Source organism: Salvelinus fontinalis, unplaced genomic scaffold (genome assembly GCF_029448725.1).
Source record: "Salvelinus fontinalis isolate EN_2023a unplaced genomic scaffold, ASM2944872v1 scaffold_0144, whole genome shotgun sequence".
NCBI classification, from domain to species: domain Eukaryota; kingdom Metazoa; phylum Chordata; class Actinopteri; order Salmoniformes; family Salmonidae; genus Salvelinus; species Salvelinus fontinalis.
The window spans coordinates 4,096-30,324 of NW_026600353.1; the positions used below are offsets into that span (position 1 = coordinate 4,096).

Consider the following 26,229-nt stretch of genomic DNA (forward strand, 5'->3'; position numbering starts at 1 on the left):
AACAGGAATCACCTTCAAAAACGTCTTTATGTAACAGTATAGCTTCCGTCCCTCTCCTCGCCCCAACCTTGGCTCGAACCAGGGACCCTCTGCACACATCTACCACAGTCACTTACGAAGCATCGTTACCCATCGTGCCACAAAAGCCACGGCCCTTGCAGGGCAAGGGGAACAACCACTTCTAGGTCTCAGAGCGAGTGACATCACCGATTGAAGCACTATTAGCGCGCACCACCGCTAACTAGCTAGCCATTTCACATCGGCCACATTTATAGGGACCCAGGTCCGTTTTTTTTTTTTTTTTGTGGCACAATAACTCATACGATAAACTGAAGCCATATGGCATTTGTATTAATACGTTTAGGAGTAAGGTGAAGGTTAGGTTGAGGGGAAGGGTTAGCTAACATGCTAAGTCATTCCAAAGTATCTACAAAAAGTAGTAAGCAGTTGAAAAGTTGCTATTTAGCTAAAATTCTAAAGTGGTCCATGATGATATTCGAACTCGCAACCTTTGGGTTTCTAGACATTTGTGTTTTAAGACCAAATTTGATAGTCTCAGATTTACATTAATTATGTAACGTTTAGTCTATGAGACCAGGCTGGGTGAAGTGATAAAAGAGGATGAAAGCAGTGTGGTGATTGTGAGGTAATACACAAATTCGACAGTCACAAGATGGGGGCTTCAAATAGGGCTACGGCACATCAAGGGAACTGTAGCCTTCTGTTCAGATGTGTTAAATTATAGACTGTAGGCCTATAACCTCTCACACAGCCTTAATATTACCTCCTGCAGAATTAGCATGTCGTGCAGGAAAATGATACACCAAATGTAGGCAAAATTCTTAATCGGGAACAAGAGTGGAGAAATATGATGTATTTCTTTCAGCATCTTGAGAGAATGCGAATGAGCAGTTAGATACCAGCGGTAGAGGTGCTGTCTTTTATCAACATGATCAAAGCTGATCAGTATTTCAAGCACATAAAATATCCATCCTAGCCACACTTCAATCTTATCAGAAACATTTTGGGTCGTTTTCACAACTTTCAATTTCCTTACAACGCGTCAAACTGATGACATTTGGAAATGTTGCACAGAAAGTCTTTCCCAATTTTAAATTAAATGTTTTGTTGCATTTTCTCCCAAGTCCCTAAACGTCTTTGATCCGTGAAAGAAGCAGAGATGACAGAGAGAACTTTACTGATTACAACTAGATTTTCAGCATTCACTCTATCGATGTATGACATTATTCTAGTGAGCACGGGTTCATTTAGTCTTCTAAGGCAACATATAATGACAGAATAGAAGCCGCTTTGAGGATAACACTGTGCCACTGACGGGCTCTCGTCCTCCGTGGCCGACGTGAGTAAGACATTTAAGCGTGTTAACCCTCGCAAGGCTGCCGGTCCAGACGGCACCCCCTAGTCGCGTCCTCAAAGCATACGCAGACCAGCTGGCTGGAGTGTTTACGGACATATTCAATCTCTCTCTATCCCAGTCTGCTGTTTCCACTTGCTTCAAGATGTCCACCATTGTTGCTGTACCCAAGAAAGCAATCATGTCATCATGAAGTGCTTTGGGAGGCTAGTTAAGGATCATACGACCTCTACCTGACCTGACACCTTAGACCCACTTCAATTTGCTTACAGACCCAATAGATCCACAGATGATGCAATCGCCATGGGACTGCACACTGCCCTGTCCCATCTGGACAAGAGGAATACCTATGTAAGAATGCTGTTCATTGACTATAGCTCAGCATTCAACACCATAGTGCCCTCCAAGCTCATTATTAAGCTCGGGCCCTGGGTCTGAACCCCGCCCTGTGCAACTAGGTTCTGGACTTCCTGACAGGCCGCCCCCCAGGTTGTGAAGGTAGGAAACAACCCCTCCACTTTGCTGATCCTCAACACAGCGGACTCACAAGGGTGTGTGCTCAGCCCCCTACTGTACTTCCTGTTCACCCATGACTGCGTGGCTATGCACGCCTCCAACTCAATCATCAAGTTTGCAGGCGACACAACAGTAGTAGGCCTGATTACCAACAATGATGAGGCAGCCTACAGGGAGGAGGTGAGGGCCCTGGTGGAGTGGTGCAAGGAAAATAACCTCTCCCTCAACGTCAACAAAACGAAGGAGCTGATCGTGGACTTCAGGAAACAGCAGAGGGAGCATGCCCCTATCCACATCGACGGGACTGCAGTGGAGAAGGTGGAAAGCTTCAAGTTCCTCTGCGTACACATCACTGACAATCTGAAATGGTCGACCCACACAGACAGTGTGGTGAAGAAGGCACAACAGCACCTCTTCAACCTCAGGAGGCTGAAATAATGTGTCTTGGCCACAAGGACCCTCAGAAACTATTACAGATACACAATTGAGAGCATCCTGTCAGGCTGCATCACCACCTGGTACGGCAACTGCACCTCCCGCAACCCCAGGGCTCTCCAGAGGGTGGTGCAGTCTACCCAATGCGTCACCAGGGGCACACTGCCTGCCCTCCAGGACACCTACAGCACCCGATGTCACAGGAAGGACTAAAATATCATCAAGGACATCCATCACCCGAGCCACGGCCTATTCACCCCGCTATCATCCAGAAGGAGAGGTCAGTACAGGTGCATCAAAGCCTGTTCACCTCGCTATCATCCAGAAGGCGAGGTCAGTACAGGTGCATCAAAGCCTGTTCACCCCGCTATCATCCAGAAGGAGAGGTCAGTACAGGTGCATCAAAGCTGGACTGAGAGACTGAAAAACAGCTTCTATCTCAAGGCCATCAGACTGTTAAACAGCCATCACTTGCCAGCTACCACCTGGCTACTCAAACCCTTAGAAGCTGCTTCCCTATATACATAGACATGGAATCACTGGCCACTTCAATAATGGAGCACGAGTCACTTCTAATAATGTTTACATGCTGCTTTACTCATCTCATATGTATGTCCCATATTCTATTCTACTGTATTTAGTCAATGCCACTCTGACATTGCTCTTCCTAATATTTATATATTTCTTAATTCTATTATTTTACTTTTAGATGTGTGAATTGTTAGATACAAATATACTGTTGGAGCTATGTACACAAGCATTTCGCTACACCCGCAATAACATCTGCTAAATATGTGTATGTGATTGTATTTTAATTGATGTATCTAATTATAGACAAGTTGACTAGCCTAACAAATAGAGTCCGAAATGTCGAGAATTATAAGCAGAAACATCTCGATCAGGGAACAACAAAAAATTCATGCGCTCCCTGTCAATTTAAAAAAAATCTGACTGTAGTCTACGGCGTATTTCCTAATATTAGCGGGTCAGAGTCGTGTAGGTGCCTCAGATTTAACACTTTTTCCCATGGAGTCGGGCGGTTTCGGATTAGTTATTATCAATTGCGGGTGAACAATAAGCTGACCCGCGCTCCACTAGCAACCATACGATTCAGATTCTACGTCTGCCTAGAGCAAATTATTAACTGTAAGAACTAAGAGAAAACACGTCTGGTTATTTTTACAATTATTTGTTTTGACGTTGTTTGCCAGAATTATTTTTGTTTGTTAAACTGCGTTTCCAACTCCAGACAGCAGATGGCGATGGGAGTCTTTCAGGTGATGTTTCTTGAGTGACGTAAAATCTAGTGGACGGGACGGGAGGTTTCTTCAACGAACATCTCGGTAACTCGCTAGCAAACATGACACATTGAAGCTCTTTGGACTAATTTTGTGTATATTAATCACAGTGTTTTAAACACACTGTATATGTACGTACTAGTTAATCCATTTAAGATCATATTTACGTTGTCAGCTATCTGGCTTGTTAAGTTAGCCCAGCACTAGGCTAGTCGCTAATGCTAAATAGCTAGCTAGCTCACGTTCCCGACCATGAGCACACTAAGCTACTCTCCCCCTGCTAAAGAAAATGAGGTCTGTTCGACGGAGAAAGAAACTCCAGGGCTGAACATTTACGTGAAAGAAGAAGAATTTACTGTAAAAGAAGAGGACGTGGAGGAAGCTATCACAGTGAAAGAAGAACAGGATGTTACAATGAAGGAAGAGGACGCTTCAACATTGAAAGATGAAGAGGATGTTACAGTGAAAGAAGAGGAAGAAGCTTTCAGAGTGAAAGAGGAGGGGGATGAACAGAAAGAGGAGGGTGCCGTGTTTGTAGTGAAAGAGGAGGAGGTGGTGACTGTCACAGTGAAAGAAGAAGAGCAACTTTTTGAAATGAAGGAAGATGGGGAGATTACTGTCACATTGGAGGAGGAGGAGGAAGACGAGACTGGAGATCTGATGAACACCAGTGAGTACAGTCTTAATTTTTTTCTAGCTTTCAATTAGGCACATTCTTCTCACGTGGGTAAAACCACTGGGGAAGCTGCCCTTCTCCTGTCCAGGAGCGGTGTGTGGGTAAAATCACTGGGGAAACTTCCATTCTCCTGTCCAGGAGCGGTGTGTGGGTAAAATCACTGGGGAAACTTCCATTCTCCTGTCCAGGAGCAGTGCGTGGGTAAAATCACTGGGGGAACTTCCATTCTCCTGTCCAGGAGCGGTGCGTGGGTAAAATCACTGGGGAAACTTCCATTCTCCTGTCCAGGAGCAGTGCGTGGGTAAAATCACTGGGGGAACTTCCATTCTCCTGTCCAGGAGCGGTGTGTGGGTAAAATCACTGGGGAAACTTCCATTCTCCTGTCCAGGAGCGGTGTGTGGGTAAAATCACTGGGGAAACTTCCATTCTCCTGTCCAGGAGCAGTGCGTGGGTAAAATCACTGGGGGAACTTCCATTCTCCTGTCCAGGAGCGGTGCGTGGGTAAAATCACTGGGGAAACTTCCATTCTCCTGTCCAGGAGCAGTGCGTGGGTAAAATCACTGGGGGAACTTCCATTCTCCTGTCCAGGAGCGGTGTGTGGGTAAAACCACTGGGGAAACTTCCATTCTCCTGTCCAGGAGCGGTGCGTGGGTAAAATCACTGGGGGAACTTCCATTCTCCTGTCCAGGAGTGGTGTGTGGGTAAAATCACTGGGGGAACTTCCATTCTCCTGTCCAGGAGTGGTGTGTGGGTAAAATCACTGGGGGAACTTCCATTCTCCTGTCCAGGAGCGGTGTGTGGGTAAAATCACTGGGGGAACTTCCATTCTCCTGTCCAGGAGTGGTGTGTGGGTATAATCACTGGGGGAACTTCCATTCTCCTGTCCAGGAGCGGTGTGTGGGTAAAATCACTGGGGGAACTTCCATTCTCCTGTCCAGGAGCGGTGTGTGGGTAAAATCACTGGGGGAACTTCCATTCTCCTGTCCAGGAGCGGTGCGTGCTCAAAAACACTGGGGAAACTGCAACTCTTCCGTGTCTTTAGTACACTACTTTCTCTTGTACACTAAGGACCTGGGGAAGAGTTGACAACATAGTACACTACTTTTTCTTGTACACTATGTTGCCAACTCTTCCCCCAGGTCCTTAGTGTACAAGAGATTGTAGTGCACTATGTTTTCTGTCAATATACCTGGTGAAATAATGGTTAATAAACAACCCTGAGGGGGGGGCCCCTATAAAATCTGTGATTTTGTTTATTACTTTCCCAAATTATGTTTTCTGTTTTACTTTTCTGGTTTTAGATTTCGTTTTTTCATTCAAAATTGTTTTATAGAGAAACAACGAAACTGGATTTTCTGAGAATATGTCAATGGTTAAATCACATTATAATACTTTTTTTAAGTCTGGAAAAAACTGACATCCCTTTTAATTGTTCATCTGGCCCTTTAATTGCCTGTCGAGCGAGTGAGGAATGTTCCATCTAATGAGCCGGTCTAGTGATGGTTCTGTACTGCTGCTGCTCATTTCATGACAAAGTTATGCAAATAACAAATAATAGATAAAAAATAAAACAAATCTCCCCACCTTTTTTTAACCAGGTAGGCAAGTTACACTTCCTCGGGATATACTTCTGCCAGGTAAGCCTACTTTGCAGTTAACATTTAATTTAGAAGATTTTGGGGAAAGTATTTCCATCAACCCACAAGACCGTTATGACATCAACTGGCTTCAGACAAAGTGATAAACAAACACACGCACCACACAGACAGAAGGACAATATTTCTGGAAATGAATTGGCAGATATTGTCTAAGGTTTGGCTTTTTAAGCCAATAGTGTCTAATCAGGGGTGGGGATAATGTCAATGTTGTGTTGTTTAGATAGTAGCTGGGAGCTTGCTGTTTCTGCTACTTCAAGAAATCATAGTAGTCACAAACCTCAGTTGGGTCACCAACCAATCAATCAATCAAATTTATTTTTAAAGCCCTTCTTACATCAGATGATGTCACAAAGTGCTGTACAGAAACCCAGCCTAAAACCCCAAACAGTAAGCAATGTAGGTGTAGAAGCACGGTGGCTAGGAAAAAATCCCTAGAAAGGCCTAAACCTAGGAAGAAACCTAGAGAGGAACCAGGCTATGAGGGGTGGCCAGTCCTCTTCTGGCTGTGTCGGGTGGAGATTATAAGAGAACATGGCCAAGATGTTCAAATGTTCATAGATGACCAGCAGGGTCAAATAATAATAATCACATTGGTTGTCGAGGGTGCAACAGATCAGCACCTCAGGAGTCAGTTGGCTTTTCATAGCCGATCATTCAGAGGATCTCTACCGCTCCTGCTGTCTCTAGAGAGTTGAAAACAGCAGGTCTGGGACAGGTAGCACGTCAGGTGAACAGGTCAGGGTTCCATAGCCGCAGGCAGAACAGTTGAAACTGGAGCAGCAGCATGACCAGGTGGACTGGGGACAGCAAGGAGTCATCAGGCCAGGTAGTCCTGAGGCATGGTCCTAGGGCTCAGGTCCTCCGAGAGAGAGAATTAGAGAGAGCATACTTAAATTCACACAGGACATTGGATGTCCTGTGTGAATTTGACATTGGATAAGACAGGAGAAATACTCCAGATTTAACAGACTGACCCTAGTCCCTGACACATAAACTAGTGCAGCATAAATACTGGAGGCTGAGACAGGAGGGGTCAGGAGACACTGTGGCCCCGTCTGACGATACCCCCAGACAGGGCCAAACAGGCAGGATATAACCCCACCCACTTTGCCGAAGCACAGCCCCCACACCACTAGAGGGATATCTTCAACCACCAACTTACCATCCTGAGACAAGGCTGAGTATAACCCACAAAGATCTCCGTCACGGCACAACCCAAGGGTGGGCGCCAACCCGGACAGGAAGATCACGTCAGTGACTCAACCCACTCAAGTTACGCACCCCTCCTAGGAATGGCATGGAAGAGCACCAGTAAGCCAGTGACTCAGCCCCTGTAGTAGGGTTAGAGGCAGAGAATCCCAGTGGAGAGAGGGGAACCGGCCAGGCAGAGGCAGCAAGGGCGGTTCGTTGCTCCAGTGCCTTTCCGTTCACCTTCACACTCCTGGGCCAGACTACACTCAATCATAGGACCTACTGAAGAGATGAGTCTTCAATAGAGACTTAAAGACCGAGTCTGTGTCTCTCACATGGATAGGCAGACCATTCAATAAAAATTTTAGTCTATAGGAGAAAGCACTGCCTCCAGCTGTTTGCTTAGAAATTCTAGGGACAGCAAGGAGGCCTTCATCTTGTGACTGTAGGTATGTACGGCAGGACCAAATCGGAAAGATAGGTAGGAGCAAACCCATGCAATGCTTTGTAAGTACTTGTGAGATTTGTTTATGACTGTTTGCGGTGGAACACATGAAAAACTGCATTTACTTTCGTTATTGTTTGTCGAGCTATGACCTGCTGGAGACCCCCTGCATTATGTTATTGGTTTGATATTTGGAGTTCGCTCATCAATACCTCTTCAATGAAGGTCATAGGATGATGAGAGTGATATGTCTAGAATCAGATCAAAGTTGACCCTTTCTGCCAGGCATACCCCACCCTACCATGAGACAGACATATCTTGGTCATTGATCAAGACAAAAGATTTGATTTTGATCTTATTTGAAATCTTGCAAACAGGTTTGAAATTCTGCGTCGTTTGTTTTTAAAATATCTATGGTGTTATTAGGTCCTTCATATTTTAGCTACGAGGTAAGACAGACTGATCTGATTTAAAATATCTATGGTGTTATTAGGTCCTTCATATTTTAGCTACGAGGTAAGACAGACTGATCTGATTTAAAATATCTATGGTGTTATTAGGTCCTTCATATTTTAGCTACGAGGTAAGACAGACTGATCTGATTTAAAATATCTATGGTGTTATTAGGTCCTTCATATTTTAGCTACGAGGTAAGACAGACTGATCTGATTTAAAATATCTATGGTGTTATTAGGTCCTTCATATTTTAGCTACGAGGTAAGACAGACTGATCTGATTTAAAATATCTATGGTGTTATTAGGTCCTTCATATTTTAGCTACAAGGTAAGACAGACTGATCTGATTGAACTCTCTATGATACCGCATCATATATCCTTTAATTGCAACCAACTCGTGTCTGATTTCATGACATTTGGTTGAAATCTTGCCTTTTCAGTGGACAGAATTAAGACCATACAGGATCATATATTGCTCATTTGATTATTCTGGATCAAATGTATTTTTTCAAATGGCCTCAGGTTATTGAGGGATTTAGTATGGATTAAACCTCAGAGAAGACAGTTTGATAATGTGGATGTTTTATTCAGGGCTCGTATCCATAAAGCGTGCTGAACTAGCATCAGTATTGACTTTTATATAACAATGAATGAGATCGTATGGACAGATCAGCATTCCCACTATGAGACGCTCTGTGAATATGGGCCCAGGTCTCCCTGTTTACTAAATACTGTCTGTCTTTGGCAGGAGAGAGACTAGACTTTCATTCTGACAGCGGGAAGAGTCCTTCAGGGGAACAAGACCCTGAGATGTCCAAACCAGCAAGACGACACCACTGCTCCCAGTGTGGAAAGAGTTTTTCTAGGTTAGGAAGCCTGAAATCACATGAAAGAATACACACAGGAGAGAAGCCTTACCACTGCACTCAATGTGGAAATAGATTTACCTCTTTAGGGACCCTGAAAGATCATGTAAGAAAACATACAGGAGAGAAGCCCCACCAATGCTCCCAGTGTGAAAAGAGTTTCCCCCGGTTATGGGACCTGAAATCACATGAGAGGACACACACAGGAGAGAAGCCTTACCCCTGCTCCCAGTGTGGAAAGAGTTTTTCCACATCAGGGTCCCTGAAAAACCATGAGCAAACACATTCCGTAGAAAAGATGTTCTGCTGTTCACATTGTGAAAAGAGTTTTAGGAATTTACAGTACTTGAAAAGGCATGAGAAAAGACATACACGGGAGAAGACATTTCACTGCTCCCACTGTGGAATGAAATTTACCTTGTTTCAGCAACTGAAAAAGCATGAAAGAATCCACAGCGGAGAGAAACGTTATGAATGCTCCCAGTGTGGGAAGATATTTACCCAGTTAGGGCACCTGAAAGACCATGAGGTAACACACACAGGGGAGAAGCCGTACCACTGTTCCCAGTGTGGAAAGGAATATAACACATCAAATGGACTTAAAGTTCATGAGAGAACACACATACTGCTCCCACACTTGTCTCATATTTTTGACTGAGAAATTGTGCTTTTGTTAAAGCCACATGAAATCAAATTGTGTAAAGCGCATTCCAAAATACATTTTTACGTTTTTTATTTAAACACATTAACTGAATATGGAGTATGTCAGCTTGAAAGTAGAGTTTGTATGATTGAATGTAGATGCTCTGTGATTAAATTATAATTTTCAAACTCTGGTTGTGTTTTCTTTTTGTGTGTGTTTATATCTGTGTGTGTCATTCCTCCAGCACTACACATAATCAAGTGCTATATGCTATTTTCTCCATTGTTGATATTTGCTTTGGTGGCTCACTGACATTTGTATCTAACAGAGTGTGGCTTTAAAGGGGCAGATGGCGTTGCCCCCGCTTTGCTTCTATAACAGCCTTACAAGTCAGTTATATTAGTCAAGAATCAATAGATACATATTAATGTATAAGTCCATAGGATGCCACCTTTACAATTCAGTTATATTCTTGAAGAATCAATGGGTACATATCATTAATGTATCAGTCCAATAATGGATGTTGCAACTGCAGATTGCCCCTTTAAATCCAAAATCCCTGAACATAGTATTCCCTTTAAGTCACACTCTGTTAGATGTGAACACAGTATTCCCTTAAAGTCACACACTGTAAGATGTGAAGATAGTATTCCCTCAAAGTCACACTCTGTAAGACACAAATATCAGAGTGAGCCACCAACTCAAATATAAACAATGGAGAAAATAGCATATAGAATAAACGTAGCCCTGTGAGTCCAACAGAAAACACAGAGTCCATTGTATTATACGTATAGTACCTATAGAGAGTCTGCAAAGCCTTTCCAATTATTCACCTTTTGTTGCCTTATAGCCTGGAATTCTCTTGAATTACTTGTTACTCCCCTTTAATTATTTGTTACTCTTTAATTACTTGTTACTACTCTTTAATTACTTGTTACTTTTATCTCTTATTCTTAGCTGTATTTTTTAAAACTGCACTGTCGGTTAGGGGCTCGTAAGTAAGTATTTCACTGTATTTCACTGCATTTTACTGTTGTATTCGGCGCATGTGACAAATAAAATTTGATTTGTTTTGATTTGTAATTAAAATGCATTCAAATATACATTTTTTCTCCATTGATCTACATTTACTACCACGCAACTTCCAATTGAAAACAATATTTTAGATTTTTATTTAAAATCAATAAAAACATTTAAGTTGAAGTAACTTGGTCGGATAAGTGTCCACCTTGTAATAGCGATCCTAAATTAGCTCAGGTGTAATCGATCACCTTCAAAATCACACACCATGTTAATTGGCCTCCACCTGTGTTAAACTGTCGTGATTAACATGATTTCAGGATAAATTCAGCAGTTCCTCTAGGATCCCTCTGCTGGGTAGTGAATTGCAAAGCAAATATTCCATACAGAATCCTACCAGATGTTTGATGAGTTCTAGAACACACTGGGAGGGATCTTAGACCATTCCTCCATACAGAATCTTTCCAGATCCTTGATATGCTTCAGTCTGAGCTTACGGACTGGCTTCTTCAATTCAAACCACAGGTTTTCAATGGGGTTCAAGTCCAGAGACTGAGATTGCCATTGCAAAATGTCGATTTTTGTAGACAATTAATCATTTAATTGTGCATTGTGATGTGTGTTTGGGGTAATTGCCTTGCTGGAAGATCTACACCGAACCAAATTATAATATGCAACATGTAAAGTGTTGGTCCCATGTTTCATGAGCTGAAATAAAAAATCCCAGAAATGTTCCATATGCACAAAAAGCTTATTTCTCTCAAATTGTGTGCACAAATTTGTTTATATCCTTGTTAGTGAGCATTTCTCCTTTGCCAAGATAATCCATCCACCTGACAGGTGTGGCATTTCAAGAAGCTGATTATTTAACAGCATGATCATTACACAGGTGCAACAAGTGCCGGGTACAATAAAAGGCCACTTTAAAATCTGCAGTTTTGTCACACAACACAGGTAGCGTGAAAATGGCACACTGACTGCAGGAATGCCAACCAGAGTTGTTGCCAGAATTGAATGTTAATTTCTCTACCATAAGCTGCCTCCAACGTTGTTTTACAGCATTCGGCAGTACGTCCAACCGGCCTCACAACTGCAGACCACGTGTAACCACGCCAGCCCAGGTACTCCACATCCGGCTTCTTCACCTGTGGGATCGTCTGAGGGTGTGGGGGTGCTGAGGAGTATTTCTGTCTGTAATAAAGCCCTTTTGTGGGGTAAAAACTCATTCTGATTGGCTGGGCCTGGCTCCCCAGTGGGTGGGCCTGGCTGCCAAGTGGGTGGGCCTATGCCCTCCCAGGCCCAGCCATTGCTGCACCCACAGAGATACCGTGACGAGATCCTGAGTCCCATTGTGAGGCTCATTTTTTAAAAGTTATCTGTTTCCCAGTCATGCGAAATCCATAGACTAGGGCTTAATGTATTTATTTAAATTGACTGATTTCCTTATATGAACTGTAACTCAGTGAGATCTTTGAAATTGTTGCGTGAAGCGTTTATATTTTTGTTCAGTATACTTGTGGCTAAGTTTCAGCTTACTGGCAGATGGCAACCAGGTTTTTGGCTAAATTATCCTGGTACTTGGTCGAGTTCATGATGTCGCTGACCTTAACTTGTGCCCCAGGATGCTTTCATGAAAAAGTGTTCGATCACGTCCAACTATGTAAACATCAAATCAAATTGTATTTGACACATGCACCGAATACAACAGGCCTTTACCATGAAATGGTTACTGACGAGCCCTTTCCCAATAATGCAGAGTTAAAAAGTAAGAACATTTGCAAATAGAAAATAGTAACACAAAAAATAACAGTAACGAGCCTATAGGTACTAATGAGGCTATATACAAGGACTACCAGTACTGAGTCAACGTGCAGGGGCACCAGGTAGTAATGAGGCTATATACAAGGACTACTGAGTCAATGTGCAGGGGTACCAGGTAGTAATGAGGCTATATACAAGGAGTACCAGTACTGAGTCAACGTGCAGGGGCACCAGGTAGTAATGAGGCTATATACAAGGAGTACCAGTATTGAGTCAATGTGCATGGGTACCAGGTAGTAATGAGGCTATATACAGTTAGTACCAGTACCAATGTGCAGGGGTACCAGGTAATTGAGGTAATATGTATATGTAGGTAGGGGTAAAATTGACTAGGCAGGATAGATGATAAACAGAGTAGCAGAACCGCTTGCCGTGCGGTAGCAGAGTGAACAGTCTATGGCTTGGGTCGGTGGGGTCTTTGACAATTTCCCGGGCCTTCCTCTGACACCACCTGGTATAGAGGTCCTGGGTGGCAGGGAGCATGATGTACTGGGCCTTCCTCTGACACCACCTGGTATAGAGGTCCTGGGTGGCAGGGAGCATGATGTACTGGGCCTTCCTCTGACACCACCTGGTATAGATGTCCTGGATGGCAGGGAGCATGATGTACTGGGCCTTCCTCTGACACCACCTGGTATAGAGGTCCTGAATTGCAGGGAGCATGATGTACTGGGCCTTCCTCTGACACCACCTGGTATTGAGGTCCTGGATGGCATGGAGCATGATGTACTGGGCCTTCCTCTGACACCACCTGGTATAGAGGTCCTGGATGGCAGGGAGCATGATGTACTGGGCAGTCCTCACCACCCTCTGTATTGAGGGCCCATTCTAAATCTTTCCAGACATCTTTTCAGGTTTTTATGAAAAGATGATGCTGCAGTGGATAGAGGCCATTTTACGGTCTCCTGACTAATTCTGCTACTTTTTTGTGGGTTTTTACGCTGATCTTTACTTGTTTTGTACATAATGTCTCCGCCATCATTACTTATGACCAAAAACAGCTTCTGGAACAGCTTCAGAACAGCAACATCATGTGTAACTATGTTGAGGATTTTAATTGGCTGATGCAGATTTTGAGATGGAGAATTACCATTTGTCTAATGTTCACAAGTATGGACCCAGTATGTTCACATCTAGATGTGAACAAATAACAGAGAGAAAACAATTCCTATTCAATTCCTATTATAACAGTATATATTCATAGTCTCTGTGCCCAAGGAAGCGAAGGTAACCAGCCTAAATTTTTACCGCCCCGTAGCACTCACATCGGTAACCATGAAGTGCTTTGAAAGGCTGGTCATGGCTCACATCAACAGCATCCTCCTGGATACCCTAAACCCACTCCAATTTGCATATCGCCCCAACAGATCCACAGATGACGCAATCTCAATCGCACTCCACACTGCCCTTTCCCACCTGGACTAAAGAAACACCTATTGAGAATGCTGTTTATTGACTACAACTCAGTGTTCAACACCATAGTGCCCATGAAGCTCATCACAAAGCTAAGGACCCTGGGGCTAAACACCTCCCTCTGCAAACTGTATCCTGGACTTCCTGACGGGCTGCCCCCAGGTGGTAAGGGTAGGCGACAACACGTCTGCCACGCTGATCCTCAACACTGGGGCCCCTCAGCGGTGTGTACTTAGTCCCCTCCTGTACTCCCTGTTCATGCACGACTGAGTGGCCAAATACGACTCCAACACCATCATTAAGTTTGCTGACGAAACAACAGTGGTAGGCCTGATCACCGGCAATGATGGACACCAACCTCTCCCTCAATGTGAGCAAGACAAAGGAGCTAATTGTGGACTACAGGAAAAGGTGGGCCAAACAGGCCTGCATTAACATTGACGGGGCTGTAGTGGAGCGGTATGGCAACTGCCTGGTATGGCAACTACTCAGCACCCGTAGCACTCACGTCGGTAACCATGAAGTGCTTTGAAAGGCTGGTCATGGCTCACATCAGCAGCATCCTCCTGGATACCCTAAACCCACTCCAATTTGCATATCGCCCCAACAGATCCACAGATGACACAATCTCAATCGCAGGCGGTAGGTAGCCTAGTGGTTAGAGCGTTGGGCCAGTAACCGAAAGCTTGTTAGATCGAATCCCCGAGCTGACAAGGTAAAAATCTGCCGTTCTGCCCCTGAACAAGGCAGTTAACCCACTGTTCCCCGGTAGGCCGTTAACCTACTGTTCCCCGGTAGGCCGTCATTGTAAATAAGAATTTGTTCTTAACTGACTTGCTTAGTTAAATAAAAAATGAGATACAGAGGGTAGTGCGTATGGCCCAGTACATCACTGAGGCTGAGCTTCCTGCCACCACATGGCAAGTGGTACCGGAGTGCCAAGTCTCGGACCAAAAGGCTCCTTAACAGCTTCTACCACCAAGCCATAAGAATGCTGAACAATTACTCAAATGGCCACCGGACTATTTACATTGACCCCCTCCATTTGTTTTGTACACTGCTGCTACTCACTGTTGATTATCTATGCATACTCACTTCACCCCTACCTACATACTCACTTCACCCCTACCTAAATTACCTCGACTAACCTGTACCCTCGCACATTGACCCCCTGTATATAGCCTCGTTACTGTTATTTTATTGTGTTACTATTTTATAATTTTTTACTTTAGTTTATTTGGTAAATATTTTCTTAAATCTTCTTGAACTGCATTATTGGTTAAGGGCTTGTAAGTAAGCATTTCACGATACACTTTATTCCGTATATATTTATTCAGTATATATTCAGTATATATTCAGTATGTATTCAGAATATATTCAATATGTATTCAGTATATATTTAGTATATATTCAGTATGTATTCAGTATGCACATATTCATATCCAGGACTTAGAGGAATGTATTGGCTGTAACAAAAGAGAAAACATATTTGCTTATTTGGAATTATTTGTTATGTCATTCAGACATTGTTTGCCAGAATAAATAATGCAGTGAATATTTATTCTAAACTGTGTTACGCACTCCAGTCAACAGATGGCGATGTAAGTATTTTAGGTGGCGCTTCTTGCGTGACGTATAATCCTGTGGACGGCACCGGATGTTTCTTCAACAACAACAGAGCTACTGATTCAACCACCTCCGTAGCATGCTAGCCAACATGAATTCGAAACATTGAAGCTCTGAATAATTGTGTAACTACACGAATCCCAGTGTTTTAAACACAGCTCTGTTAACGAATGTACTAGTTGATTTAAACTTAATTCGCTTGCTAAATTTGCTACGGAGCCTAGCACCAAGGTAGTCGATAATGCTAGCTAGCTAACATCCCCGACCATGAACTCACAAAGTTACTCCCCCCCTGCTATGAAAGAGGTCTGCTGGATGGAGAAAGAAGCTCTTAGGCTGAATGTTGTCGTAAAAGAGGAAGATGATGATATTACAGTGAAAGGAGAGGAAGAAACATTCAGAATGAAAAAATATAAAATGGAGGCTATCACGTTGAAAGAAGAAGAGGATGTGAAAGAAGAGAAAATACCGTTTGTTGTGAAAAGGGAAGAGGGGATCGAGGCTGTCACAGTGAAAGAAGAGGAGCAACCGTTTGGAGTGAAAGAGGAGGAGACTGAAGATCCGATGAACACAAGTGAGTACTGTCTTAAAAACAGGGGCACAAACTATGCAGTTGTTGAACCAATATGTGGTTTTAAAGAGGCATTCTGGTGACCTCCATTTTAGTGTAGTTTTTATTCAGAGTTCGCTCGTCAATTGCTCTCCGACAGAAGATCCTAGGATGATGAGTGAGTGATATGTCTGAAATCGTATGACGGTTGAGAGCAAGCTACACCCTCTGTTTTTTTTTACCGATAGTCAAACTCTTCCCTTTACAGAGCCCAAAACAAGGCAATATGCTCTTTTCTGGCGCCCCCAGAGCTCTACGTTGAAAGAGGACATCAGACAAATACAGGAAGAATCTAGTGTGGCAGCCATGAGTCCCAGACAGTTTGGTGGTGGTGATGTCGACGCCATTCACTGCAACGGAGAACGGGACGTGAAGGACAACGATTGGTTTCCTAGCAACAGAATGGAGGCGGAGTCGGCTCCAGAGAAGTACAAGCCAGCGCAGAGGGAGGGTGGTGTGAGTATAGGATATAGGCTTATAGTATAAATTCATGAAAACTAACTATGTGCCTTTTCGGTTGATATTTTTTTAGCCTCTGTAACTTTCTCACTCGTCATTATTCACCATTCATTCAGGATTATCCGTAATCATGGTGGCATCCACATTAATGTAGAAGTGTTTAGAAACATGTTATATTCTTATTTACAATAGAAGTGACTCCAAAATGACACAATACACTATTTACCATTATATTTGGCACAAAAGTATCTGAAACACTACCAAAACAAAACAGAAAATGCATCCAACAAGTTTGTAGAGTCATACGCTTGATGTAATCATTGTGTGCTAGGGATATGGGACAAAATACAACACTTTTTACTTCTTTAATACACATAAAAGTGAACTTGTCCCAATACTTTTGGTCCCCTAAAATCAGGGGGACACTGTACAAAAAGTTGTGTAATCTCTAAACGGTTCACCCAATATGGATGAAAATACCCTCAAATTAGACATGACAGTCTGCACTTTAACCTCATGGTCATTGTATAATTTCAAATCCAAAGTGCTGTACTACAAAAACAAAACAACAACAGCATGTGTCACTGTCCCAATACTGTTGGAGCTCACTGTATGTAAATGTACTTGGTAAATAGAGGTTCCTCCTCTTGGACTTTCTCCTCCAGTGCATTTATAGCAGGAGGTCCAGAGAATGAGAGGATTCAAGGATTCTCCTCCAATGCATTTATAGCAGGAGGTCCAGAGAATGAGAGGATTCAAGGATTCTCCTCCAGTGCATTTATAGCAGGAGGTCCAGAGAATGAGAGGATTCAAGGATTCTCCTCCAGTGCATTTATAGCAGGAGGTCCAGAGAATGAGAGGATTCAAGGATTCTTCTCCAGTGCATTTATAGCAGGAGGTCCAGAGAATGAGAGGATTCAAGGATTCTTCTCCAGTGCATTTATAGCAGGAGGTCCAGAGAATGAGAGGATTCAAGGGAAAGACTGCAAAGACTTAAGAATTTTAAATTCCTTGTCAGGTAGGAGAGTTTTTCCCACCCTAAATTGATTCTCTTTATTTTTGTGGTCTTCAGGACCCATCTCTCCCCTCCCCTCTCCCCGAGTCCCCAGGTTGTGCCTCTCCCGGTAGTGCCTTAATGTGGGGTCTGAAGAGGGTGTCTGTGCGGCTGGTGAACTGCAGGAAAACTCCAGGGCTGAGTGGAACTGTGAGAGAAGGAGAAGAGGGAGATTCAGATTCAATGTCATCAAGTAAGAACAACGGTGTGTGTGGATTAGACCAGGGATTCCCAAAAATGTTCACTCGAGGGGGGTGGGGGGACATCCCGCGCCCCCTCCCTGCGCACACACGCCATGTCTTTTTATGGGCACGAGCACTGTTCTTGACACAAACTGTTCACACCCCTCTTGTTTGGTGTAGAGAATTTTGCAGGTTTCAAAGTACACATGTTGTCATGGGGGGCAAAGAAAATGTAGCAGTTTTAAAGCACATTTTCTTGCAATTCTATACATTTTGCCATGTCTAATGTGCATTCAAATGATTAGAAAATTACAAAAATATATGGGGGGGGGGGGGTGATATAAAAATATGTTAGCTGACATGGGCTCGTTGATCTGGACATTTCTGACTAAATATAAATAGCTTTCTAAGGTATGTAATGACTGACATGACAAGAGGAACTGATGGTGCAGGACCCAATTTCTATATTGCACTTTGTGTATTTTACTATTACAACTTTCAAGAGTACGTTTTAAAGCCGGACTGAGTATCTTTAAAGTCCCGTGTCCCACTGGATTAGACTACAATCTGCTTCAAAGGATAGGGAAAAAAATATCACCACTCAACAGAAATGGGGAACTAACTAATAAGGCCCTGGACAACCAGTAGGAAACAGGTAGGCTTTTAGGAGGGGTTCTCAAAGACAGTCATGGGAGTGTCAGCTGGAAGTTGAAAAAGCAACAAGAATCAGGGTCCTAATAGACACCCAACATAAGTGCCCACTAAATTTGTCCCAGAAAAGGCAAACCAAACTAAAAACCAACACCAATGTATAATATGGAGGTAAACACTAGTAGATCAAACCACAGGGGACAACACAACTTATAATATGGAGGTAAACACTAGTAGATCTGTGAACCAGACATGATACAGACAACATGTTGGTGTCATTATACTGTCAGACCTGGGATCTGTAAACCAGACATGATACAGACAACATCTTGTCATTATACTGTCAGACCTGGGATCTGTAAACCAGACATGATGCAGACAACATCGTGTCATTATACTGTCAGACCTGGGATCTGTAAACCAGACATGATGCAGACAACATCGTGTCATTATACTGTCAGACCTGGGATCTGTAAACCAGACATGATACAGACAACATCGTGTCATTATACTGTCAGACCTGGGATCTGTAAACCAGACATGATACAGACAACATCTTGGTGTCATTATTCTCCTTATAATGGGCCCTAAAATATGTAGTATGTCTAGATTCAGAAATGCAATGAATTTTTCACATTCATTTATTCAACATATTAGTAGGCTCAGAAGTACCCTTTTTGATTTTGTTAAATAATAGACATATTGTTTTTTAAAGAATATACTCTTCTAGTACATTACATTGAATTTCCAGAGTGGCTTTTTTGAGACCTGGTCTACTCTGTATTTTTCACAACATTTATTCCATAGAAGAGTTCGTTGGAGGAAGGATTGTTGACATATATTTGGCATTTGTATCTTAAAGCATAATTGAGAAATAATTACTTGAAGTTACAATATTTGTGAGATTTTGGCCTTACCTAGGCCTCCTTTAAGACTCCATAATGTTTCATCTGTAGGTGATACAAAGAAAAGCAATGGTAATATGAAGCTTTACGAGAATATGTGTAGTGTTATTTATGAATATTGAAAAATAGAAATACACACTGAAAATATAACAGGTTTGATATAGCACATTTAAAAAATATATATTGTTGAACATAATATACTATACGGGCATATCAATGTTACAGAGTGGGATCTCTGCTACTTTTACACGTATGATTCCATTTGTAAGCTTTACCAACAGAATGAATGTGAAAATTCAAATTAATTAACTTAAAAAAGTTCACCTTCTGCTGGTGATTTGCAAGATGTTTAATGATACAAGTAAATGGAGGGCTATGGTTGGTTTACATTGCCTACTGGGCCATACCACCAATTCGTTGCCTTTTGAGAAGTATAATTTGTATAAAAATTAAATATATGATTTTACAAAAACGTTGCATTCTGTCATGTTCAGCTTCATAAAAAACAAGTGTTCCTATTCATATTTTTTGTCCAGTATAGGAATTGTTAAAGGGATCCATTTTTATCTACTTTCCCAGAGTCAGATGAACTCGTGGATACCATTTATATGTCTCAGCGGATGATGTGAAGGAAGTTAGAGGTAGTTTCAGTAGCCAATTCTAACCAGGATATGACTTCCAGTCATTGCACTAACGCTAGTTGCCAGAATCTCACAATATCCCTTTAAAGCCACAATGTAAGATGTTTACCATCAAAGAGTGGGGCCACCAACAAAACATTATTATCAATGGATCAAATGCAGCCTATGACATTGATTGAAATACTGTGGTCCTCTATTATTATAGAGCTCTGCTCAGCCTGTAACCATGACATTATCTATTATTATAGAGCTCTGCTCAGCCTGTAACCATGACATTATCTATTATTATAGAGCTCTGCTCAGCCTGTAACCATGACATTATCTATTATTATAGAGCTCTGCTCAGCCTGTAACCATGACATTATCTATTATTATAGAGCTCTGCTCAGCCTGTAACCATGACATTATCTATTATTATAGAGCTCTGCTCAGCCTGTAACCATGACATTATCTATTATTATAGAGCTCTGCTCAGTCTGTAACCATGACATTATCTATTATTATAGAGCTCTGCTCAGCCTGTAACCATGACATGATCTATTATTATAGAGCTCTGCTCAGCCTGTAACCATGACATTATCTATTATTATAGAGCTCTGCTCAGCCTGTAAACATGACATTATCTATTATTATAGAGCTCTGCTCAGCCTGTAACCATGACATTATCTATTATTATAGAGCTCTGCTCAGCCTGTAACCATGACATTATCTATTATTATAGAGCTCTGCTCAGCCTGTAACCATGACATTATCTATTATTATAGAGCTCTGCTCAGCCTGTAAACATGACATTATCTATTATTATAGAGCTCTGCTCAGCCTATAAACATGACATTCCATGACGGCAAGATTCGAGTTGGAACTCGACATAATTTAGTTTTTTTTAAATCCTATTTTTTTTACTGGCCCCAGGTTATTGAGGGATATGATTTAGATTAAACTTCATAGCAAGACAGTTGTATTATATGGAGGTTTAATTGAGGTCTCTATTTAAATAAACACTCTGGGTTTGTCTTTGGCAGGAGAAAGACCAGACTCAGAGGAACCAGAGCCAGAGACATCAGCGAGACGACACCACTGCTCCCAGTGTGGAATGAGTTTTACCCGGTTATTACACGTGAAAAGACATGAGAAGACACACACAGGAGAAAAGCCCTTCCACTGCTCCAATTGTGGACAGAGTTTTACCAGGTTATATAGCCTGAAAAGACATGAAAGGACACACACAGGAGAAAAGCCTTTCCACTGCTCTCAGTGTGGAAAGAGTTTTACCCGTTTATGGCACTTGAACATGCATGAGAGAAGGCACACAGGAGAGAAGCCTCACGACTGCTCCGATTGTGGAAAGAGTTTTACCCAAACATGGCACCTGAAAATGCATAAGAGAATGCACACAGGAGAAAAGCCCTTCCTCTGCTCCTATTGTGGAAAGAGTTTTGCCCAGTTAGGGAGCCAGAAAGAACATGAAAGAATACACTCTGGAGAAAAGCCATTCCAGTGCTCCCATTGTGGAAAGAATTTTACCTGGATAGGGAACCTGAAAACTCATGAGAGGACACATACAGGAGAGAAGCCTTTCAACTGCTCCTTGTGTGGAAAGAGTTTTACTCAGTTAGGGGGCCTGATCAAACATAAGAGAATACACAAAGGAGAGAAGCCTTTCCACTGCTCCCTGTGTGGCAAGAGTTTTACTCAGTTATGGACTTTAAAAACACATCAGTGGACACACACAGAAGAAAAGCCTCACACCTGCTCCCAGTGTGGAAAGGGGTTTGTTACGTTAAGGGGCCTGAAAAAGCATGAGAGAATACATACAGGGGAGGAGAAGCCTTATCAATGCTCTCATTGTGGGAAAGGTTTTGGACGATCAGGGTATCTAAAAGTGCATGAAAGAACACACACTGAAGAGAAACCATATCAATGCTCCCAGTGTGAAAATACATTCTTCTCACCAGGGGACCTGAAAAAACATGAGAGAACACACTCTGTAGAGAGGCCTTTCCAATGTTCCCAGTGTGGAAAGAGATTTATTCAGTCATCACATCTGAAAGAGCACACAAGAATACACACAGGAGAAAATCAATTTCAATGCTCTCATTGTGGAAAGGGTTTTACCAGGTTAAGGAGACTGAAAACACATGAGATGACACACACAGGAAAATAGCTTTTCCACTGCTCCCAGTGTGGAAAGATATTTACCTAGTTAGGGAACCTGAAAGACCATGGACCACACACTGGGGAGTTGCCTTACATCTGCTCCCAGTGTGAAAAGAGAGATTTCACATAAACACAGGCAGTTTAGCTAGGTAGTTGGCTAGGTAATTAAACTAGCTAGCTGGCTAGGTAGTTAAGCTAGCTAGTTAAGCTGGCTAGGTAGTTAAGTTAGCTAGCAGAGAGAACAGTCTATGACCCAGGGTGCCTGGAGTCTTTGACAATTTTTGGGCCTTCCTCTGACACCGCCTGGTATAGAGGTCCTGGATGGCAGGAAGCTGCGCCCCAGTGATATACTGGGCCATACGCACTACTCTATGTAGTGCCTTGCGGTCGGAGGCCGAGCAATTGCCATACCAGGCAGTGATGCCCTGCTATCGGGGTTATCATGGCAACGTTGGGTCTTATTCTTCTGGATCATTTTGATCAAACAAAGGAAATCATGCTGTCATGACGTCATGGTGTCATGACGTGCCCTTGGGGGGGGATCATAACCCCCCCTCTCGCTCTCTCTCTCTCCACAGTTTTATGACGATTCGAATGGTCGGTGGGAAATCAAGGAATGTCGAATTTGTTTCATTTGGTGACCTCATGAAAGACAGGAGACCCACATTACTGTATGTTTGTTTGTATACACTTCTCAACTATGGGTTTTGCATCTGAATGTTGTAAAAAAATAAATGATTAAGCATAAGAATACTTTTGAAAAGATAATTTGATTTTAGTGGTCTAAATGAGAATTGTTTTTCATAGTAACGTTTGATCAGGCAGTGGCCACGCCCCACCGTGAGCACAGACATTTACATTGGCGTCATGGAATGCCCCTTCTCTACTCCAGTATAAAACCCACTTCGGACAAAATTGACATTCGAACAAAAACATCCCCGGGTTGCTGCCGGTGTGTGAAGTGGTTTTAGCTGTGACCTGAATAATCAACCATTGAGACCATAGAGCATGGAGCAGTAGTGACATGGTTGGCAATTTAAATACAGACCAGAGGACGTCCCTACGTTACAAATGGTTAAGAAGAAAATCTCTACAAAACTCTGTTTTGTTTGTTTGAGTACTTTAGTCTGGTAAACGCGACTGATCGAACGATGAATGGTACTCTGAAAGATCCATTCTGGAGAACATTTCACTATCGAACAACCATTGGTACGCCTGACGTACCCATTATAACAAGCTACAACTACAAAAGACTTTGATCTCTGGTGGACAAACCAGAGACTTTCTGTCGACTATCCAGCAGACGGACCGGCGATCACAGAGAGTGACAACAAAGCTATACACTCGTAAATATGTAAATTGTAATTTATTTTCGAATGAGTGGCTATTCATGTGCAAAAAGGGTTAGCATTTCCATGAGCGTGGTTATCAACTGTATGTACATGGGTCCACTTTGTTTTCCCCAGTCTTTATCTGTCCCCACCCCTTTCCTTTGTCTACCAAGCCGTCATATCGGTTTAGTCCCCAAGGGACTTTTCAGTGTATCATGTGACCAATGTATAACCTATCCTGTGTGTGTTTATGTAATTCTGATGCGGTTAGTTAGTAAATAAATAATTATGCCAATTTGAATATCGCTGATTCATAATTTATGCTAGGGTTCGTGCAGATATCCAAGGGTTTTGCGAAATTTTGAATATGACTGAGGTAATAATACATAAATAAGTGACTAATCGATAAGATATGAAAATATCTGAAGAGTCCAATTCGGGAAATTGTAACTCTTTAATAAACAACATTTTCCCGTGGTGCCCCTGACTTCCTAGGTAATTTCTATTCCGTGATTAGTTTAATTACACATAGAGAATTGATTTGATAATATAACAGTCTTCACATTAATGAACAGCCAACGTTACGAGACTGGGTTGTTTGGTGAAAGTAATTCTCAAAATACTAAGCGTCTGCCTCAAACAAACACGAGTGTCTCATTTGACTAATGGTAAGCGCATGTCGCCAAGCAGTCCGCACACTCAGTAAATTACATGAACGATGGGGTACCTGGTGGCAGGTAAACATGTAAGGATTCTGTGCCTTTCTCGGCTGGGACTGCAGGTGGGTTATAATGCATGTCGGTCTATGAGCCATGCATTGACACGTTGAGGCCAAAACAGGTGGTTTAAAAAAATGACGAGGTAGTTTCCAATCCTTTGGAATGCCTCTTTAAATGTCAAATCATCTAGCTTCTTCCACCATGTTTCCCACATGTTCAGACTACGGGTTGAGAAAATAGATGAAGTGCAGTTTTTTTATTGTAATTATAGGGTTTACTTGATAGATTACTTTTAATCTGAATAGTGATTATTTGACACCATGGAGCATGATATTTTTTTTTACATTTGAACTATTTGGTGACTGATTTACTGCCACAACACTGAACTGCAGAAACCCAAAAGAAGGCTGTCAATGTAAATAAGAATTTGTTCTTAACTGACTTGACTAGTTAAATAAAAGTCCAAATACATTTTTTTATCAAGGATATACAAATGATGTAAATTGCTGCAGGAGGACTGGGGGAGTCGATCAATCAAGTTCAAGTTAAGATTTTTTTGTCATATCCACTTGTAAATTCACTGTTAACACATGATTTACCAGCCGGTTTAGAAAAGGGTTTAAGGGTCCGAAGGTTAAAAGGTCAAAGGGGCATTCTACTGAAGTTCTACACTTGAATACTGTATGATGTTCTGAACTGTATTGTTACAGCTACAAAGAGTGGGAACCAACAACAAGACGTTGCTGGATCAAATGCATCCTTATTATTACAGTGCCTTCAGACAGTATTCAAACCCCTTGACTTGTTCCACATTTTGTTTTGCTACAGCCTGAATTCAATTGATTTTTGTTTCACCCATCTACACACAACACATCATAATGACAAAGTGAACACATCTTTTTTTTTCCTGTTTATTTTAATTTGAAAAAAACTTCATATTCATTGCCAATGACAAGCATACCCATAATATGATGCAGCCACCACCCTGCTTGACAATATGAAGAATGGTACTCAGGGATGTGTTTTGTTAATTTCCCCAGACATAACACTTTGTATTCAGGACATAAAGTACATTTCTTTGCCACATTTTTTTCAGTTTTACTTTAGTGCCTTTTTGCTAACTTTTTGATTAATATTTGTATTCTTCCTTCTTTTCACTCTGTCAGGTTAGTATTGTGGAGTAACTTCAATGTTGTTGATCCATCCTCAGTTTTCTCCTTTCACTGCCATTACACTCTGTAACTGTCTTAAAGTCACCATTGGCCTCATGGTGAAATCCCTGAGCAGTTTCCTGTTTCTCTGGCAACTGAATTAGGAAGGACGTCTGTATCTTTGTAGTGACTGGGTGTATGGATACACCACCCAGGGTATATAACCTAAAACACAAAGCCAGCAACTTGACAGCTTGAAGAATTTTATGAAATAATAATGTGCAAATATTGTACAATCCATTTGTGCAAAGCTCTTAGAGACGTATCCAGAAAGACTCACAGCTGTAATCACTGCCAAAGGTGATTCCAGCATGCATTGAATCCGTGGTGTGAATACTTATGTAAATGAGATATTTCTATATTGCATTTTCAATAAATTTGCAAACATATGACATCACTTTGTCATTATGGGGTATTGTGTTTAGATCAATGAGAATTTGTATTTATTTAATCCATGTTGAATTCAGGCTTTAACACAACAAAATGTGGAATAAGTCAAGGGGTATAAATCTTTCTGAAGGCTCTGTAACTCTGAGCCGAATGCTGGATGTAACTCTGAGCCGGATGCTGGGTGTAACTCTGAGCCGGAGGCTGGGTGTAACTCTGAGCCGGATGCTGGGTGTAACTCTGAGCCGGATGCTGGGTGTAACTCTGAGCCGGATGCTGGGTGTAACTCTGAGCCGGATGCTGGGTGTAACTCTGAGCCGGATGCTGGGTGTAACTCTGAGCCGGAGGCTGGGTGTAACTCTGAGCCGGAGGCTGGGTGTAACTCTGAGCCGGATGCTGGGTGTAACTCTGAGCCAAAGGCTGGGTGTAACTCTGAGCCGGATGCTGGGTGTAACTCTGAGCCGGATGCTGGGTGTAACTCTG

The 26,229-nt window shown here is 42.3% G+C and overlaps 2 protein-coding genes across 4 annotated transcripts; both read left to right on the forward strand.

Annotated features, from left to right (window-relative positions):
• The first annotated feature begins 3,617 nt into the window (after positions 1 to 3,617).
• LOC129843491 (zinc finger protein 771-like) lies at positions 3,618 to 9,747 on the forward strand. Of its 2 annotated transcripts, XM_055912233.1 has the most exons (3): positions 3,618 to 4,294; positions 5,899 to 5,937; positions 8,799 to 9,747. In XM_055912233.1, exons 1-3 carry the CDS (start codon positions 3,877 to 3,879, stop codon positions 9,572 to 9,574), a joined length of 1,233 nt encoding a protein of 410 aa, XP_055768208.1. In that variant the 5' UTR covers positions 3,618 to 3,876; the 3' UTR covers positions 9,575 to 9,747. The 2 variants fall into 2 exon arrangements, with proteins under 2 accessions (XP_055768208.1, XP_055768209.1); XM_055912234.1 differs by lacking the exon at positions 5,899 to 5,937.
• A 5,695-nt stretch (positions 9,748 to 15,442) lies between these two features.
• On the forward strand, positions 15,443 to 25,751 carry LOC129843487 (zinc finger protein 883-like). Of its 2 annotated transcripts, none has more exons than XM_055912227.1 (4): positions 15,443 to 16,013; positions 16,258 to 16,505; positions 17,581 to 17,767; positions 20,964 to 25,751. In XM_055912227.1, the coding sequence occupies exons 1-4, from the start codon at positions 15,707 to 15,709 to the stop codon at positions 22,103 to 22,105; spliced, it is 1,884 nt and encodes a 627-aa protein (XP_055768202.1). In that variant the 5' UTR covers positions 15,443 to 15,706; the 3' UTR covers positions 22,106 to 25,751. The 2 variants fall into 2 exon arrangements, with proteins under 2 accessions (XP_055768202.1, XP_055768204.1); XM_055912229.1 differs by having other exon boundaries at positions 15,444 to 16,013; positions 17,581 to 17,755.
• Positions 25,752 to 26,229: the final 478 nt, after the last annotated feature.

What these genes read in the sequence shown, in the direction of transcription:
- LOC129843491 (XM_055912233.1), top strand. Translation starts at nt 3,877, where the DNA reads ATGAGCACACTAAGCTACTCTCCCCCTGCTAAAGAAAATGAGGTCTGT. An exon ending in TGGAGATCTGATGAACACCA is followed by an intron (nt 4,295 to 5,898) that starts GTGAGTACAGTC and finishes TTTTTTAACCAG; the next exon opens with GTAGGCAAGTTACACTTCCT. An exon ending in TCGGGATATACTTCTGCCAG is followed by an intron (nt 5,938 to 8,798) that starts GTAAGCCTACTT and finishes TGTCTTTGGCAG; the next exon opens with GAGAGAGACTAGACTTTCAT.
- LOC129843487 (XM_055912227.1), top strand. Translation starts at nt 15,707, where the DNA reads ATGAACTCACAAAGTTACTCCCCCCCTGCTATGAAAGAGGTCTGCTGG. An exon ending in TGAAGATCCGATGAACACAA is followed by an intron (nt 16,014 to 16,257) that starts GTGAGTACTGTC and finishes TTCCCTTTACAG; the next exon opens with AGCCCAAAACAAGGCAATAT. An exon ending in CAGCGCAGAGGGAGGGTGGT is followed by an intron (nt 16,506 to 17,580) that starts GTGAGTATAGGA and finishes TGTGGTCTTCAG; the next exon opens with GACCCATCTCTCCCCTCCCC.